Source organism: Herpailurus yagouaroundi, unplaced genomic scaffold, assembly GCF_014898765.1.
Source record: "Herpailurus yagouaroundi ecotype Mexico unplaced genomic scaffold, PumYag 67569, whole genome shotgun sequence".
NCBI classification, from domain to species: Eukaryota; Metazoa; Chordata; class Mammalia; order Carnivora; family Felidae; genus Herpailurus; species Herpailurus yagouaroundi.
This window is the reverse complement of record NW_024420375.1, coordinates 4044031-4062730: the sequence shown is the minus strand read 5'-3', so window position 1 is coordinate 4062730 and position 18700 is coordinate 4044031. Positions and strand designations below refer to the sequence as shown.

Sequence of the window (18700 nt, the reverse complement as noted above, 5' to 3'; positions counted from 1 at the left end):
CCTCAACCTGGGATTCAAGGCCTCCCATTCTCTCCTTTACCAACTTATCTAACTTATAGTACTTGCTGGTCTCAGATTTGTCCAGCATTCTCTTACCTCTACTGACTACCTCTCACCCCGCCCCATTCCTGCTTGTTTACAATCACCCTGTCTTTCAAGATGCTAATTCTCTCTATTGGATGCAAATCTTAGAATTTGAAACACATTTTAGTTCCTTCATTTAACAAACATGAATTGAGCACCTATTATTTTCTAGGCCCTAAGCTAGGAGCTGTAGGTAATATAAATATGAATAAAACAGTATTCTTCCCTTTGTGGAACTCCGGAGTCAGAAAGACAAACATAACTAACTCTAAATCCCCATCAGGCTGTGTCTGACTCCCATCCTATAGACCCTTCCCCTCAGCCTTTAAATATACCTAAGACCCTCCCATCTTAAATCACCCACCTCCCCGAACCCCACCCCTGGGTCAAACTCTTAAAAAGTATATTTGTACCATCATTCTCATCTGCACTTCCTCCCATCCGATTCTTCAGTCTACTCCAGTTAGGCCTTGTCCACACCCTTCACTGACTTGGCTATAGGAAATGTCTCCTTCCCGTGGACAAATCAGAAGACTGCCCTCCTTTTACCTAATCTCTCTGTAATATCTCAAGTTGTCACCAGAACTGTATGCACTCCCTCTGTCCACCTCTAAAGTATTGACTGTTCTCCATGACGCTTTCCTTCCCTCTCTTCCCTTCTTACTCTGTAGTAAGACTCCCCTGCCAGCAAAGCAGTTCCTTGGCAATCCTCATCCAATTCTTTTATGTCACCGACAACTCCCAAATCTTACGTCCTGTACTTTAGGCCCAACCCCTCTCCTAAATACCAGAGCACTACAGCATCAGGATCCTAACCCTCAAAATTCTTCCCACTCGACTTCCGCCACACACACACACCTTACCATGAGCCCTTGTCCTCTGCCTGTATTCTTCATCTCCTTAATGCACCTCCCACATGGTCAGAAATCTTTGACTCTCTCTTCTTCCTTACTTCCCACATCCAATAAATTGCTTAGAACTATTGATGATGTCTTTTCAGCCTTTCAATCTCTCCATTCCTCCCACAGCTGTTATGATTCAGGCCCAGATACCACTCATCATGGTTCTACCACCAGATTTCTCACTGGTCTCCCTACTTGCATTCCTCCCATCAAATGCTGTTCCATTCTCCATGCTGTAGCCAATGAGTCTTCCAAAGGACATAGCTTGGGAGCCTGTTAAGCATCTGACTTTGGCTCCAGTCATTATCTCACAGTTCATGAGTTTGAGCCCCGCATTGGCTCTGCACTGACAACACAGAGCTTGCTTGGATCCTCTGTCTCCCTCTCTCTTTGCCCCTGCCCCACTTGCATGTTCTCTCTCTCTCTTTCTCAAAAATAAATAAATGTTAAAAAAAGAAAAATAAAGGACACAGCTGACCTGTCCATTCCCTCATTTATAAGCTCCCCCAAGTTTTCATTTCCTTATCCCACAGTTACTTACCAACCTACTAGGTGCAAGCACTGTCTTGGGAACTGATAATACAGCAGAGAGCAAAACAATGTTCTGCCCTCATGAACCTTCTAGTCTGGAATAAGACCAAATGCCTGAATGTGGGGAGTGGGCAGCGCCTACTATAAAATTCATGCCTGCCTCTTCAGCCTCATGTCCTATTTCTCCTTATGCCCTACCCTTGAGCCATATCAAAGGAATTTCAATGTTTCTGAGGTAATTTAGAGGCTCCAGTAAGTAGTGCTGATCTCCAGAATGACCTGGGCTCAAATCTCAGCTCTACATGTGTTGTGTGACCTCTGTCAAGTTATCTGACTATTCTACACTTCAAATCTTCACTTTTTTTAATGTTTATTTATTTTTGAGAGAGAGAACATGCAAGTGTGGGAGGGGCAGAGAGAGAGGGTGACAGAGGATCCAAAGCAGGCTCTGCGCTGATAGCAGAGAGCCTGATGTGGGGCTCGAACTCAACAACCATGAGATCACAACCTGAGCTAAAGTCGGACGTTCAACTGACTGAGCCACCCAAGTGCCGCCCAAATCTTCATCTTAAAATGGAAATAATTAATAGTATCTCCATGTGGGTTGGTTGTGAGAACTAAGTCAATCCATAAAAAGTGCTGAGATACTTTAGATGCCTGACATATAATAAGCCTTTAATAAATGGTTTTATTACTTTTATCTTTAGTATTATTATTGCACCTCTCATCACACTATACTATAATAATTCTTCCTACTAAACATGTCTTACTGTCTTTGTAACCCATGAACTAACCTAGTTGGGCACATAGGAAGCACTTGATAAATATTGAGGGACAGATAAAAAAATTGGCTGCTCCAGTTTTGTGGCTTGGTTTCCTGTGAGCAAATTGGATTATGAAGGAATAAAACCAAATTTAAGACTTCTGAATATCTTCTTGACTGAATATCTAAGTGTATACTGTTCACATTGTATGAGCAAGAGCTGGAGAGAAATGATCAAGAAAGGTGCCTTGATCTGGGCTGACCTGAATGAGAACTGAGCTATTTTCATTTCTTTATTCATTGACTGTTGGGTCCAGAAGGGACCAAGTCCCCTAAAGTCACCATTACCTTCAGTTCCCATCCCTCAGCACCACTTCATATTTCCCATTTGTTTCCTTCCCACTACTATGTTCCCCTCAAAAATGTATAAACCAAAACCCAGAAATCAAAAGGAGTGCTGAGGGAAAAGGGGAAGGGGTGGAGAAGGGTTAGCACCTCCCTCCTTCCTTTGCTGAGATCAAAGCCAACGTTTTGACTGGAAGGCCAGCTGGCCTCTTTCATCCCCACTCCACCTGTCTGGGAATAGGATTGCTGCTTGCCCATTTCCTTTCCTCTTCAGGGTTAGAGGGCAGTTTCTGGGTGGGGCCCCGAGCTATTTCTAGTGCTGGCCAAATCCCTCCACCCCAATATCTCCTTTGCCTTATGTGATCAGATTTCCTTTCCACCTCTCCAGTAAGTAACAAGTGGCAGGAGCATAGGGCAGGAAACTGTGAGAGAAGTCAGTTTCTCCACAGGCCCTGGGCAGAGCTAATGGTTTAAGCAAGTGGAGAGGACATTGGGGCTGCTGGGTTTTGTCTAGCAGGAGGAACAATTCTTTCTATACAGCAGCCCCAAGTGTGTGGCCCAACATCCCCCAGGGTATGGGTGAGGCACCATTTAGGCAAGGGCCTCTTGCCCCAGGAGAAGGGAATTCACATTTACTGAAGTCCTACTATGTTCTGGGCCCTATGCTAGGCCCTTTTGTTTATACTATCTCAGTGGTTTCTAATAATCCACCCAGGTCTGCATTTATTATCATCTTCTGGTAGCAATAACAAAAGAGAGATTAAGCAGCTTGCCTGAGGTACATGACTGAATCCTGATATAACATGCATCTCTGTTCGACTCTAAAGCCAGTGCTCTTTCCACCTCACCATGCTTCCTCAAGAGTCCAGAAAAGCTGTTAATGCTATGAGTTGGCTCTTTGCATTATTCCACAGAATTAACTGAAAAGCAAGCTAAATCTTTTGTGAATGAATTTCATTCAACATAACTTTAAAATAAAGGTTTAAGAAGAACCTTTGATGATTTGATCTCAGTTCCACAGTTCTGCAGAGTATGTGACAGGAGTTTCTGCCTTTGCAGAGTCTAGTAGATAAAGTTAACAAGTGCCAAAATAAATGCATAACATAACACAGAAACAGAGAAATGCCATGAGAGAGCCAGAGAGGGGAATAGAGCAACACGTTTGCCTTAGATACAGCTGCTGCCTTCCCAATGCCTGTTACTTCCTTTGGCCCCAAACAGTGCCTCCCCAAGGCTGGGACCAGCCAGCTGCCATGTCAAACTGGATCATAAAACAGGGACATTCCTAAATCATCTCTGTCCCCTAGCCTAACAGATAAGCAGAACCTGGGAATAATATTTCATTGGCAAAGGTGGAGAGATGTCTGGGAACCCAGACTTGGTCGTTACCTATAGCCAGCTTGCTTCAGCAAAGAATAGGTTATTCATGGGTTAGTTAAAGCCAGGTGCTAATGCAGCCACATCAAGAGACACAATCCCAGTCAAACTGAGTTCTGTTACATTACAAGTAAGTTCTGGCACCAGCTGACCATGTTACAACTGTGTGCTCTTGGGCAAAGACGGAACTGAAGCAGGAGAATATGGGTAACAATATAGTAGATATTCACAATGAGAACATGTTCCAAATAATCCTAAACTGGCAGCTCTATCTTGCTGGCAGAGGATCAGCAGTGTTATCTTCTTAGATGGAGGCAGAACATTCTCTCTTCCTATACCTCCATGAGGCACCCTGCCTCCAATTTGTTTAGCACTTTGATGCTAGGGGTTTCGGTCCTCTCCCAGAGTATCTACTTCATTGCAGCTGCCTTTCTTCTATTGCTCTCTCTAAACCCATCTTCCCATACCTGTGAAATGAGTGTACTACTTGACACCCTCTGGAGGAAAAGAGGTCGCCTAAGGAGAGAGCAACACCTGTTTGAAGCCTTCTCTTCCAGAGCCAAGCCCACAAGATCCTTGAGCTTGGGCTGAGGGGCTATCATCAGCTAAAAATACAAACCTCTCAAGTTTTTTTTTTATCATAATGGTGGTTAGTTTCTAGATATATTTCCCAGGTAACCCCTCTTGTCTCTTCCATATATGGGTTTGATAAAGATGATCTCCACTCAAGGCTTCTCCTATCTCCAGAACACAGGGCTTCAGACATCAGACAGCAATGACTCCATCAGGAAAGAACAAGGCCCCTCTTTCCTTTCTATGTCAGTCCATGAAAAAAAAGCATTATAATAAGCATTGGGGCAGTCTTGGGCATTTTTCTTTTAATTCAATGTATAGAGTTTTCCATCATGGATGTGCAAAAGCCATCTGCCAATTAAATTACTCCCATGGATTCCACAAAGATGCTGTTAGAACCCTTGGAGATCATTCCACAACTTCTCCCATGGTGCCAGATATACATCCAGACTCTTAATAAGGATAATTTGATGGCAATGACAATAACCTTGGGTTCTCTGAATGACATTAAATTCATAACATATATCCAGATCCTTTTTTTCATGCCCTCTCTACCATTTTTTCCATGGAATTTGAATGTCCCTGTTTTACTTACCACCTAACAATATCACTATTGAAAGCACGTAATGTTAAGAACCATATGCTCTCTCTCCAGAAAGTATGCACAAATACTATTTCTGTTAAAAACTAAACAAAAATAGTAGTTTTGCATACTTCCCATTCAAAAACTTATCCCAATTGAATGATTCCCTTTGTCGTGGAGTGTTTTTCCCCAAGCGGGCCCTAATAGAGAAGCTGAATCAGATATTGTGACTTACCAAAGGTCACAAGGAATCATCTAGTGAGCTAGAAATAGAATCCAAAAACCTTTCTTTTGATTCCCTGAATTTAAAAACAAATAAACTCTACTATAGAGAAAGAAAAACTGGAGAAACTAGGCTTACTTGACATTCCTGGGTCAGGGACTTCAAGTCAACCAAAGTTAACAGACAGCTGCCATAGTCTGAGGATCAAAGAGGTGAATAAGACATAGGTGCTGCCTGCCTTCAAGGAACTGACAATCCAGTGCAGGGACGTCAGGTCACTGCTGAAAAATCTCTATCTAATGCAGAATGGGTTTATGAACGCCTAGAGGATCCCAGAGGAGGTCTTGCCCATCTTCATAGTCTCAACAGCAGCCAGCATAGTGACCCACATATAATATGTAGGCATGTAGTATTTGTTGAACGCGGGCCATAAGAAAGGTACCAAAAGAACATGCTGCAGGTTGGTGGAAATTAAGGGACAGCTTTGTGAAGGAGGTGACATTTGAGCTGTGCCTGAAAGCATAGGGAGGTTTTTCACAGGCAGCAGGAATTGAGGGAGGGCCTTTGCAGCCCTAACAAAGATCAATGGCAAAGATCCTAAGCAGGGGGGTGGGGGGGCGCGGCAGAACAAAGCATGATGTGATTTAGGAGAGCCCAGAGCAGGCCAGTGTGGCTAGAGAACAGGGGGCAGTGAGAGCTAAAGCTAGAGAGAGAAGCTGGGACCTGAGCAGAGAGAACCTTCAACAGCAAGCTAAATAATTTAGCAGTGAACTGTCACTGGAGGTTTTGAACAAGAGGAATGGTACCACCAGGACAAGGCTTCCTGCTGTATCATCTTGCCTGGCCCACCTGGGCCTCCTTTGCCTAATGGACAGTGGTGGCTTTCTTTTGATTGTTCTGTGTGTATGTGGTTTGGTTTTGAGGTTTTCTGTGGTTTAGTTTGTTTTTTGGCCTTTCCCTTTTCCTTACAGTTTTTCACAGCATATGGTCCTGATTATGTGTTGGAAATCACGCCAAGCTGCCGGCCAGACCGCAATGAGCCCCACCGAGTCCAGCAAATCCTCAACTACATCAAAGGTGAGCACCACCCCTCGAGTCCTGCCCTCCTCATTCCACCCAGCCTGTGGTGGCCCATCAGTGGGAGCTTCCCCAAATACCATTTGTCTTTTGGTGGCTAATCATTTCACTGACTTAGAAGGGAAACAACTTCTTGGCCTGATAGCTTGTAGCTGGAATTCCACACTGGCCACTCTGATTGGGATTGTCATTTGGCCAGCTAATGTCACCTTCAGGGGGACAAAAGGTTTATCTTTAGGTACCTCCAGTGGAAAACTAGTTCTAAAGTATGCCCTGAAACCCTTTTCCTTTTAAAAGAGCAACAGTAAAATTTTCTTAAGATGAGGGAAGTTCAAGTCAACTCAGACTTGGGGTAGGGGGAGGAGGGGCTCAAAGACATCATATTCCAGTGTAGTTCCTTGATCCAAGATGGCCTTGAGAGACTATGGGGCCACAGTGGATAGTCAGGATTCTGGTGCCCTGAGGGTGGGCTCCCCAGTCTTACCCAAAGCACTGAAGATGGGGCTGCTTCCCTATCTTGCCCTTCCCTTAGGCTGACCTACAATTATTCTGACTTCTGGACAGAGGGAAATGGCAGTCATCAGGTTGTTATACTCTTGATCACACTATCCACTAGCTGTTTGGGGATGCTGCCCTTAGCTTTCCAGTAGAGCCCCCCCCCCCCCAAACCCCAGGTGCTACTCCACAACTTAATTCACTTTATCTACAATATTGTAAAGTTGTTTTGGCACCCATTTTCCTGCTTAATTGAATTTGCATATATGTGTGCATATCTTTTGGATCCTAATTATTTGCAGAGTTAAGAGGCTAAGAGTATCATATTGACCATCTCAGAGAGTGAAGTCCCCATGTTTATTCATATAACGACCAAGACAGCAGCAGTCCTCCTACCTTTGACTCCCTCGTTGGAATAGAATCCAGCATGAGAGGGAGGCTGTTCTGTGCCAGAGTTAGTCTGAGGGAACACATTATGTCCTAGGAGTCTTTGCTGAGGGTTATATTAAGGCCCCATCCTCTAGTAGAGCCCAGGCTGTGACAACAGCCAAGTCCTTAGGCAGGGACTCCACGTCCCAGGCTCCTTTGGCCAGATAAAATTTTCTAAGCTCACAAGTCATAAACTTCTAAGATAACGCTCACAGCAATGCCTATTGCCTCTCTGGGGTGTCGAATAGCCCTCAGCCTTCTCTTGATCCTATAGTTTCAAGCCACCTCCCTCCAACCTCTCAGTAGGTACCGACCCCACAAGCCCTCACTTCCTAACCAAATCCTCCTCCCTTTGTACAATCTTTAAGGCTTTTATTTTTTTTTTTCAACGTTTATTTATTTTTGGGACAGAGAGAGACAGAGCATGAACGGGGGAGGGGCAGAGAGAGAGGGAGACACAGAATCGAAAACAGGCTCCAGGCTCTGAGCCATCCGCCCAGAGCCTGACGCGGGGCTCGAACTCACGGACCGCGAGATCGTGACCTGGCTGAAGTCGGACGCTTAACCGACTGCGCCACCCAGGCGCCCCTCTTTAAGGCTTTTAAACTCTTTCTATTCCTGGCCCTTGTCCAGTCCTTCTCACTATGCTGCAGTTTTCATTAACACTAGTGCTCCCACCCTAGTTTCCTGCTGCCCCTCACAGACCCAGGACAACTTTCCTGTTTCCTTTGGGACTCATCCTGGACCAACTTCTCTTACCCCTCTTCCTTCAACCTTGCCATTTTCCCCCCATCCAGGCTTTAAATCCTGGTAGAGCACAGACAAAGCAATAGAAACAGAGAAACTAAAGCCTCTGCAGCTTCTTGTTCACACCTACGTATGTGCAGATATCTGTATGCCCTCATGCTTTCCTACACACGTACCCAGACACATATCTCCAGAGTGGTGACATCTTGCTATTGAGGAAATGGAAATGACAAGCGAGAGAAGACATAAGGAAGGTAATTCAAAGGGAAGAGAACTAGGAAAGGTAAGAAACCCAAAAGAGCAATAAATTTTTAAAAGACTTGAGATAAAAGATTAGTTTGAGGGTTGGGGGAAAATAATAGAAAATCTTAGAGGACATGTAAGTTACATGTAAGTCAAGATTTTTAAAAGATCTTAACAGGTTAAAGCAATATTCTGATTATAGCACAATAAAATTAAACTGGGCAAAAATGTATGGACTAGGAATTAGGTCCTCAGAAGCATTGGACACATACAAGATGGGAAGATGTTGCTCAGCAGCATTTTGTCTGAAAGAGCTAGGGATTTTAGTCAATGCAGTTAGTGTGAGTCATCAGGACAAGGTGGCCTCCAGAGATGTTGATGCAATATCAACCTCACTTTAAAAGAGCTCCAGACAAATAGGAGCATGCTGCTGGTCAGTTGGTATGGGGAAAGGACTATAGACCAGGGTCCAAGAGGTCTGGTTAGAGGAGCTGAGGCTTTTGGAAAAAAGAAGACCCAGGGGGATGTGGTCTTTACCTCATATCTCTGAAAGGCTGTCACAGTGCAGAGGGCATAGGCAGAGGTTATGTAGTCACAGAGCACAGAGCTAGGGCCCATGGGTAGATATTATAAAAAGGTAAATTCTTATTCAATAGAAGGAAGAATTTTCTAACATTTAGCGGTGTCCAAAGTGGAGCAGGCCATCCAAAAAGGAATGAGGTCTCTGTTGGCAGAGACATACAAGTAGAGACTAGACAGTCACTTGGTTGTCATATAATACAAGGGCTCCTGCATTGATTATACTGGATTATTGTTAAGGTTTCTTCCATTCTTAAGATCCTAGGATGCTGTATGTTAAAAATGAGAAAATAGAAACACAACAAAAAGAATATGATGAGAGTGCAGGGGTTGGTAGATGAGTCATAGTTGTTGAAGGGGGAAGTAATACTGTGTACAGGAAAGAATTGATGAGAAGAAAATAAATTAAATGGCTGAGAGTGGGTGGGGAAGAGCCAGGGAGGGAGGACAGCAAGTAGAGTGGCTATAGAATACTAGGAATGCTCAGATTTTCCATTTAGCTATCTCTTTCATATTGACAAAATCTTGTGTTCTAGCCATGCAAATGAGCAGAGCACACAAGTCCAGGACCAAAAAGAAATTCAGCTAAACCTAGAAGAAATGAGGCTAGAAAGAAGTCTAAATGTTGCTAAAAATGGCCAGGCTAACCTGCTATACTCAGACCGTGCCCCTCCACACGCATGCTGCCATCAGATAGTGAGTGTGTTGCCATGACAATGGTCAGTGTGGAAAAGCTGCTGAATTTTCTACATTCTGAAAGATTTTCCTGAACCTGCCTACATGACTGTCATTTGTTCTTGCATATAAAAACCTCATCAAGGCTGGCCATTTCTCACTGTGTCTCTTGCCCTCCTTCCCCCATATTAAAAACAAAGGAGCAGGGAAGCATGCATTGATTTGGGAAGATGAGATGGCAATGATGGAGTGGATGGATTAAGCTCCACTCTATGGGAGGGAGTTTAGCCAGCATGTCTCATTGAATTTGTCCAGCCTTTGAGCTTGGGGTTTTTTCTCTTTCTCACCACATCCCTTGGAAGCACAAAAGATGGGATATTTAGCCTACTGAAGATCAAACTTGGGAAGGCTCATCTTATAGAGATGTATTCTATATGCCACAAGTTGACTGGAGGGACAGGCAAATTTAGAATTCACCTTATCCCATCTTTACTGTCCATTAGTCTTTCCAAGAGGGAAAAAACAGACAAAAATAAAACCTTGGAGAGTCAATTCAAGCTGTTAGCTTCATACAGGAAAAAGCTATGTTTTGCTCTAACAAATTGCTCTTCTCATGCCAGTGAATCTCAAAGATATGTGTCAGTGTTCACAAGGAAGTGTGGATCGCTCAGCCTAGCTCATGCCCACTACTGTAAAATTATCCTCGCACCATCTTCATGTTCTCAAACTTGTTTGACTTTCCTCTGGTTGATGTACTCCAGAGGAATTGGCTCACAATGAACTTTATAGAGTTGGACTAGTGCTGATGTGATCAATCCCCATGGGTAGCTAGCTCCCCAAGCCCACCTGGCTCTACATGAGGAAACAAGGGTAGAGTTTTCTAGTCCCTGGTATGGATAACATTTGAATCAAGTAAAGGTCCCTAGGGAGCCACAAGCTTCTTATTGCAGCCCAGACCCAACCTTCTGTGGAGGAGTACAGAGGGAGAGGGAGTTGCACATGTGTGAGTATGTGCTGGCATTGTAACTGGAGGTTATAACTCACTTGCTCTGAGTTCCCAGACTGTGCCCCAAGTTTTCCTGGAATAGAAAAGAAGACAAATAGGGCCAGGAGGTAAGGAGGAGGAGAAGGAAGGGGAAGACACAAGAAGAAAGAGAAGGCCTTGTGCACATCTGCCTTTTCTGACCCTTAATGAAGGAGGCTTAGTTAGCATCCTCTACAGTGCAGGGTTGGGAAGATGGATCAGCCAACTGATGTGGATGTAGGGGAGAGACAACATAGGTGAAATAAAAGAACAATAACTACTACTTATTTTACAGATGAGGAAGCTAAGGCTCAGAGAGGATATGTAACTTGGCCAAGGTCACATTTGTTCGTTCATTCAGCAAGCAATTACTAAGCAAGTTCTATGTGCCACACACAGTGTGCTAATAGGTGGTAGACCAGTCTCTTTGAATTGGGGCTTTAGAGTCAGGCTTTTTGTCCTTTTCACTGCCCCTCATCTCTTTGCAGTGTTGCCCTGCTAAGTCTATTTGACATACCTCATTTTTCCATTCCTATTTTTTTAACCACACCTACCCCTGCTTTTTCCAATTACCCCTAGTAAACCCTTCCTACCCTTCACTGCATATCTGGCACCTTCCATGTGGCTGATCCAAAACACCTGAAATCTGATGTCCCCTTGGAAATCAGCCAAGGGCAACACTTGAAATTCTGGCCTCTGACACAGGCCTTTCAGCCTTCTCTAACCCCCTGTCCCTGCCATGCTCCCATCACCCTACCATACTATTATTGAATCTTTTTACTCCATTCTGAACTGAATAGAGAAGTAAAAGTGAAGGACAAAAGGTGGAAGAAGCCAACCCATCTAGCTCCTACTACCTGAAGTGTGTTGTGTTCACTAGCCTCACTGTGCTATTTACAGTTCCATGGCCCCAAGATGAGGCCCTTTGCACATCTACTGGTAATGTTCTCAGGAACACCATTGTACTGAGTGTAAGCAGCACCTCCTCTGGCAGTTTGAAGTCTGGGATTGACATTCTTCTAGGGACTAGCAATTGGGGCATCAGATCTGGATATGTCCAAGGCCTGCTGAAGCTCCAAGGAATTGCTGAAATGGTTCTCCTGCCTGGTGGGAGTCTACACCATGGAAACTCAGCTTATTTCCACACCTTCTCTTGCTTCCTGAGAAGCCATAAGAATAAGCTGAAAGTCAGGGTTGGTCCCAAGACAGACTGACCATTTGCTTTCAGTCTTCTTAGAAGGATTTGGAGCAGGATAGTGGAGGATACCTTGAGCCAATTTGCATGACTTCAGGTAAGGGTTTCTGTGATGTCCATCCCCTATCTCTTCTTGTCATCCCCTGTCCCCTCTTTATTCCTCTCTAGCCCACTGTGGTTCTTCCCCATTGCCCAGGTTCTTGTCTTGTTGTACTAAAGAGTGATAGGTACTAAAGAGTAATAGAATTGGAAAGGTTTGTTGTTACTGTTGTTGTTAAACAGAAAGATAAGTTATAAAAATATCAGGGTACCAAGCTGGCTCAGTCAATAGAGCATGCAATTCTTAATCTCAGGTTTGTGAGTTCAAGCCCCATATTGGGTTTAGAGATTACTTTAAAAATAGATAATTATAAAAGTTTTTAAAAATATATCATGCTTGGGGCGCCTGGGTGGCGCAGTCGGTTAAGCGTCCGACTTCAGCCAGGTCACGATCTCGCGGTCCGTGAGTTCGAGCCCCGCGTCAGGCTCTGGGCTGATGGCTCGGAGCCTGGAGCCTGTTTCCGATTCTGTGTCTCCCTCTCTCTCTGCCCCTCCCCCATTCATGCTCTGTCTCTCTCTGTCCCAAAAATAAATAAACGTTGAAAAAAATATATATATCATGCTTAAAATGTTATAAATTCTAAAATAAAAATGGAGGCTGTAAGCCTCCTGTTTAAGTTATTGTAACCAAAGTTAACTTTGTATCTTTGTAACTTTGGTTACAGTAACTTAAACAGCTTTTAACAAACCATGAAAACCCTTGGCAGATTACTTATTAAGACTCAAAATACCTATATATACAGGAAGCAAGAACTACCATTATTGAAATTCAACTGTGTGACACCATGTGCTGGATTCTTTACATATATGATCTCATTTAATCTTCACAATCACCTCATGAGGTAGGAAACTTGTGTCCAAAGACACCATGTAACATGCCCATAGTCACATAACAAGTAAGTAGTGACCTCTGGAGTTGAATCCAGACCTAGTGCCATCTGCCTCTTAGCAGTATTGTTCAAGTCTACTCATCATACCCTGTCTGCTTTTTTCAGTTGACCCTAGTGAAGCCTTTCCACCCTGCAATGTCTCCCAAAGTCAGGTTCTGAACCAGCTTAATTTTAAGAAGTACTATTGTGTCTCCACTTCAGAGCCAAACTAAATCAATCAATGGATATTTTTTGTAACCTCCCATGTTCTTAGTGCCATGAGAGGTATAAGAGAAGTTTAAAACATGGTCTCTGCCTCTATTAAACAGCTAAGAACCCTAGAGAAGGAGACAAAACTAACACCTTTAGACAGATCAGGATATAATAAGGCTGATACTATGTAGAACTGGGGGAGTAAGACCTAAGGGAGACTGCTTTCAAAAGGCTTGGAGGATTTTAATTGATAATGGGGAAGTGTTCATAAGTGAGGGAAACTTGAATAGGTGGGATCCAGGAGCAGATTGCAACTTCCCTTGAATTTCTGGCTGAGGAGTCCATACTGGATACAATAAAGTGGGAGCCATTCTAGGTTCCAGGATTAGGACATAACATGATGCAGTGATATTTGGATGAATCGTGATATTTGGATGAATCATTCTAAGAGTGAGCCTGCAAGAGAGTGGACCAGAACAGTGGTAGTAGGATATTCCCTATCCTATTCCTCCCAGAATACCCAAGGGTTGTTTGGAAGAGAGTACCAACAACACTTAGAAATAGGTCATGTATAGGGGATCAAAAAGAGAGGAGGAAGTAAAAATGATTCTGAGGTTTCCATTTGGATATCAGCTTGGATGGGGAGCTGTTGGAGGAGGGGGGATAGTTTTACAGAAACATATACTTGATGTGTTCTGTTTTGAGATTTTGAAGTTGAGGTATAATACAATGTCCCAAATATATCTACATGGAAGATTTGTTGCAGCCAACTAAAAAGAAATTTTTAAAGATAATTTGATGGCACAAGATTATTCTCAAAACAATATTAAGTGTAAAAAAAACAGGATACAAAATGAGTTAATACCAAATAGTCTCAGTTTTGTAAATATACATAATGTATATGTGAGTGAGTATGTGGATATGCACAGAGAAACGTCAGAAGGAAATATAACAAAAATGCTAACAGTAGTTACTTTGGTTGGTAGGATTGGAATTGTGGGTATTTTTTACTTGTTCTTAATTCTTTTTCTGTATTTTTCAAAATTTCTACCATGAGCATGTGTTGCTTTTTTATTCAGAAAAGAATTAATACATGTTTGAATTTTTAAATAATAATAATAATAATGTTTTATCAGACCTTATATCCCAATTTTTGGTTTACAAAATCTGGTCACTGCACCTGCACATTGCTGGAAAGATAGGGACTAGAGAGTGAGCATTTTACATGGCTCAGGTACTATTTCCTTTCTTAGGTACCTCTAGTAATTTTAGGGTGCTTCCATCTGTCTGCTCAAGGAAGCAGATTTTCCCTTGACTCATGCTGTAAAGCCTCTTCTGTCTAGTAGAAGGGTATAAAATCCAGATAGCTTCCTAGGACCATGTTCCTTTCCAAAATTCTCATTCACTCCAAAGCAGCTGTCTCAGTCTCAGTCTTTCTGACTTCTCTCTTCTGCTCCATTGATCTATGTGTTTATTCCTCCTCATAGTCTTGATTAGTATACTATATAATAAACCTTAAATCAGGGGTGCCTGTGTGGCTCAGTCGGTTAAGCATCTGACTTTGATTTCAGCTCAGGTCATGATTTCACAGTTCATGAGTTTGAGCCCCGCATCAGATTCTGCACTGACAGTGTGGAGCATGCTTGGGATTCCCTCTCTTTCTCTCTCTCTCTACTCCTCTCTCCTCCTCTCTCTTCTTTCTCAAAATAAATAAACTTTTAAAAAGTAAATAAATACACCTTAAATCAGGTAGAGTGATTCCTCTTTCTTCCTTTTCAAAATTGTTTTAGCTTATACTAGTTTCTTTGCTTTCTATATATGCTTTAGAATAATCTTGTCTATGTCTACAAAATATCTTGATGTGATTTTGTTGAACAAGTATATCAATTTGGGGAGAATTGACATCTTTATTGTATTGAGTTTTCCAATCCATAAACATGGTTTGTCTCCCCATTTACTTAGGTCTTTTTTTAATTCCTTCTTCAGCATTTTATAATTTTCAGCATACAGATTCTAAACAGGTTTTACACGTTAGTTTTTCTCTTTTTGAGTTATTGTATTTTTTAAAATTTTCTTAACATTTATTTATTTTTTGAGAAAGAGAGAGCATGAGCAGGGAGGGGCAGAGAGAGAGGGAGACACAGAATCTGAAGCAGGCTCAGGCTCTGAGCTGTCAGCAGAGCCCATGAACCCATGAACCACAAGATCATGACCTGAGCTGAAGTCGGATGCCCAACTGACTGAGCCACCCAGGTGCCCCTTGAATTATTGTATTTATTTTGTTTTCCATCTGTTAATAGTTACTATATAGAAATACAATTTTTGTATATTGCATTTATATCCTGTGACCTTGCTGAACTCATTTATTAGTCCTGTTTCTTAAGGATTCTTAGGATTTTCTACATAGATCACCACTCATCTACAAATAGAAACAGTTTTATTTCTTCATTTCTGATCTGTATGCTTTTTGTTGCCTTTTCTTGACTTATTGCACTGGCTTAGACTTCCAATATTATGTTAAATAAAAATGGTGAGAGCAGACACCCTTGCCTTGTTCCTGAACTTAAAGGAAAAATACTCACTCTTTCACCACTAAGAGTATGTTAGCTGTAGGTTTTCATAGATCTTTCTTATTAAGTTGAGGCAGTAACCCTTCATATTCCTGGTTTCATGAGAGTCTTTGCTATGAATGGGTGTTAAATGCAGCTTCTGCATCAGTTGATACAATACTGATATATATGTAATTTTTCTTCTTTAGCCTTTTAATATGGTAGATTACCCTGATTGATCTTCAAATTTTGTGGGGTTTTTTGTTCTGTTTTGTTTTTAAAGTATGGGGCACCTGAGTGGCTCAATCGGTTAAGCATCCAACTTTGGCTCAGGGCATGATCTCAGTTTGTGAGTTCAAGCCCCATGTCGGGCTCTGTGCTGACAGCTCAGAGCCTGGAGCCTGCTTTGGTTTCTCTGTCTCCCTCTCACTCTCTGCCCCTCCCCCACTCACCCTTTGTCTCTGTCTCTCTCAAAAATAAATAAACATTAAAAATTTAAAAATAAATAAATAAAGTAGTCTTCATGCCCAACATGAGGCTTGAAATTGCAATCCCAAAATCGAGAGTCATGTGCTCTATTGACTGAGCCAGCCAGTCGCCCCTGATCTTCAAATTTTGAACCAGATTGTATATCCAAAATAAACTCTACTTGATCGTGGTGTACAATTTTTATATACATTGCTGAATTCTATTTGTTAATATTTTCTTGAAGATTTTGTTTCTGTATTCATGAGAGATATTAGCCTATTGGTTTCTTTTTTTTGTGCTGTCATCATCTGCTTTCAGTATCAGGCCAATAATGCCTTATGAGGTGAATTTGGGAATATTCCTTCCTCTTCCGTTTTCTGCAAGAGATAGGGTAGAATTGGTATCAATTCTCCTTTTTAGTAGACTTCTCCAGTGAGACCATCTGGGCCTGGAGATTTCCTTTTCAGGAAGTTTTTCATTTCTACCTTGATACCATTGTGGTCAGAAAATATGTGCTATATAATTTCAATTTTTTTTCAACTTGTTGAGGTTTGTTTTATGGCCCAGTATATGATCCATTTTAGTATATGTTCTATAAGTGCTAGAAAAAATATGTATTCTGTTGCTGTTTGATGGAATGTTCTATCAATGTTGGTTAGATCCTATTGGCTGATAGCATTATTGAGTTTTTCTATATCCTTGGTCATTATCTGTCTTGTTCTATTATCAATTGCTGAGAGAGGGATGTTAAGTCTCCAATTCTAATTGTGAATCTATTCTCCTTAAGCTCTATCAGCTTTTGCTTCATTTATTCTGAAGCTCTGTTGTTTGATACATACACATTTTGATTGCTATATCTTCTTGGTAGATTGACCTTTTCACCATTATGTAATATCCCTTTCTGTCCATGGTAATTTTCTTTGCTCTCAATTTTACTTTATCTGATATAAATATAGCCACTCCTGATTTCTTTTGATTAATGTTTGCATGGCATATCTTTTTCTATCCTTTTACTTTCAACCTGCTAATATCATATTCAAAGTGAGTTTCTTATAGATAGCATGTAGTTGGATCACTTTTTTAGCCACTCTGCCAATCTTTGTCTTTTAACTAATGTATTTATTTTATTTTCTTAGAAAGAGCACAGGTGGGGGAGAGGAGGACAGAGAGAGAAACAGAGAGAATCTTTTTTTAAAGTTTATTTTGAGAACAAGAGAGAGTGGAGGAGGGGCAGAGAGAGAAGGGGAGAGAGAGAATCCCAAGCAGGCTCTGCGTTGTCAGCACAGAACCCAATGTGGGGCTCGAACTCATGAATTACAACATCATGACCTGAGCCAAAACCAAGAGTTGGATGCTTAACTGACTGAGCCACCCAGGCACCCCATAGAGAATTAATCTTAAGCAAGCTCCGTGCTCAGTGTGGAGCCCGACATGGGGCTTAATACCACAACCCTAGGATCATGACCTGAGCTGAAATCAAGAGTCAGATGCTCAACCAACTGAGCCACCCAGGAGCCCCATAACTAATGTATTTAGATCATTTATATTCAATGTAATTTTGATATGTTAGGGATTAAATCTACCATTTTATTTTTTGTTTCTCTTTGTTCCTTCTGTTCACTCTCTATTTTATTCTTCCTCCTTTACTGTTGGTAACTTTATACCTTTGTTCAAATTTCATTTTGATTCACCTTTAGTGGTTTTGATTGTATCTCTCTGTGTAGGCTTTTTAGTAGTCACTCTGGGTATATATTATATATACATAATTTACCACAATCCACTGGTATCAACATTTTACCAGTTTGAGTGAAGTGTAGAAACCTTACCTACTTTAAGTCCTTTCCCCTCTCCTCTTTATAACATAATTGTCTTAAATATTTCTTCTACATACATTTAGAACTGCATCAGTGTTATAATTTTTGTTTCAATCATCAAACATAATTTAGAAAACTGAAGATGAGAAAAATCTATTGTGTTTATTCATATTTTTACTCTTTCCATTGTTCTTTCTTCCTTCCTGATGTTCCAAGATACCTTCTTTTATCATGACCTTTTCATTTCAAAACCTTCCTTTAGCTATTCTGTTAGGGTAGGTGTGGTGGCAACAAGTGCTCTTAGTTTTCCTTCCTCTGAGAATATTTTTATTTCCCCTTCATTCCTGAAAAAAATGTTTTCATGGATCTAGAATTCTGGATTGACAGTTACTTTCTTGCACCACCTGAAACATATTTTACCACCTCCTTCGGGCCTCCATGGACTTTGATGAGAAAACCACTGTCATGTGAATATCTTTCCCTTATAGTAAGGCTTTGTTTCTGTTTTGCTGCTTTACATACTTTTTTTTTTAACTTTTCAGGAATTTGATTATGATGGGTCTTGGTGTGGATCTCTTTGTATTTATCCAGTTTGGGGTTCAGTCAGATTCTTGAATCTGTAGGTTTATATCTTTTGCCAAATTTGGGGAATCATTAGCTATTATTTCTCCAAATTCTTTTTCAGTCCCATTCTCTTTCTCCTTGCCCTCTGGAACTTTGGTGACATGAATATTAGATCTTTTATCATAGTTCCACATGATCCCTGAGGTTCTCATTTTCTCAGACTATTTTTTGTCTTTTATTCAAATTGGTTAATTTCTATTGTTCTGTATTCCAGTTTAC

The 18700-nt window shown here is 41.5% G+C and overlaps 1 protein-coding gene across 6 annotated transcripts in view; it reads left to right on the top strand.

Moving 5' to 3' along the window:
- HDAC8 (histone deacetylase 8) overlaps positions 1-18700 on the top strand; it is a 226833-nt gene that overhangs the window by 190526 nt on the left and 17607 nt on the right. For all 6 annotated transcript variants that reach the window (XM_040467749.1, XM_040467748.1, XM_040467753.1 and 3 more), the window contains one exon: positions 6353-6458. In XM_040467749.1, the coding sequence (XP_040323683.1) occupies positions 6353-6458 (106 nt within the window). The remainder of the gene's footprint in view (positions 1-6352; positions 6459-18700) is intronic.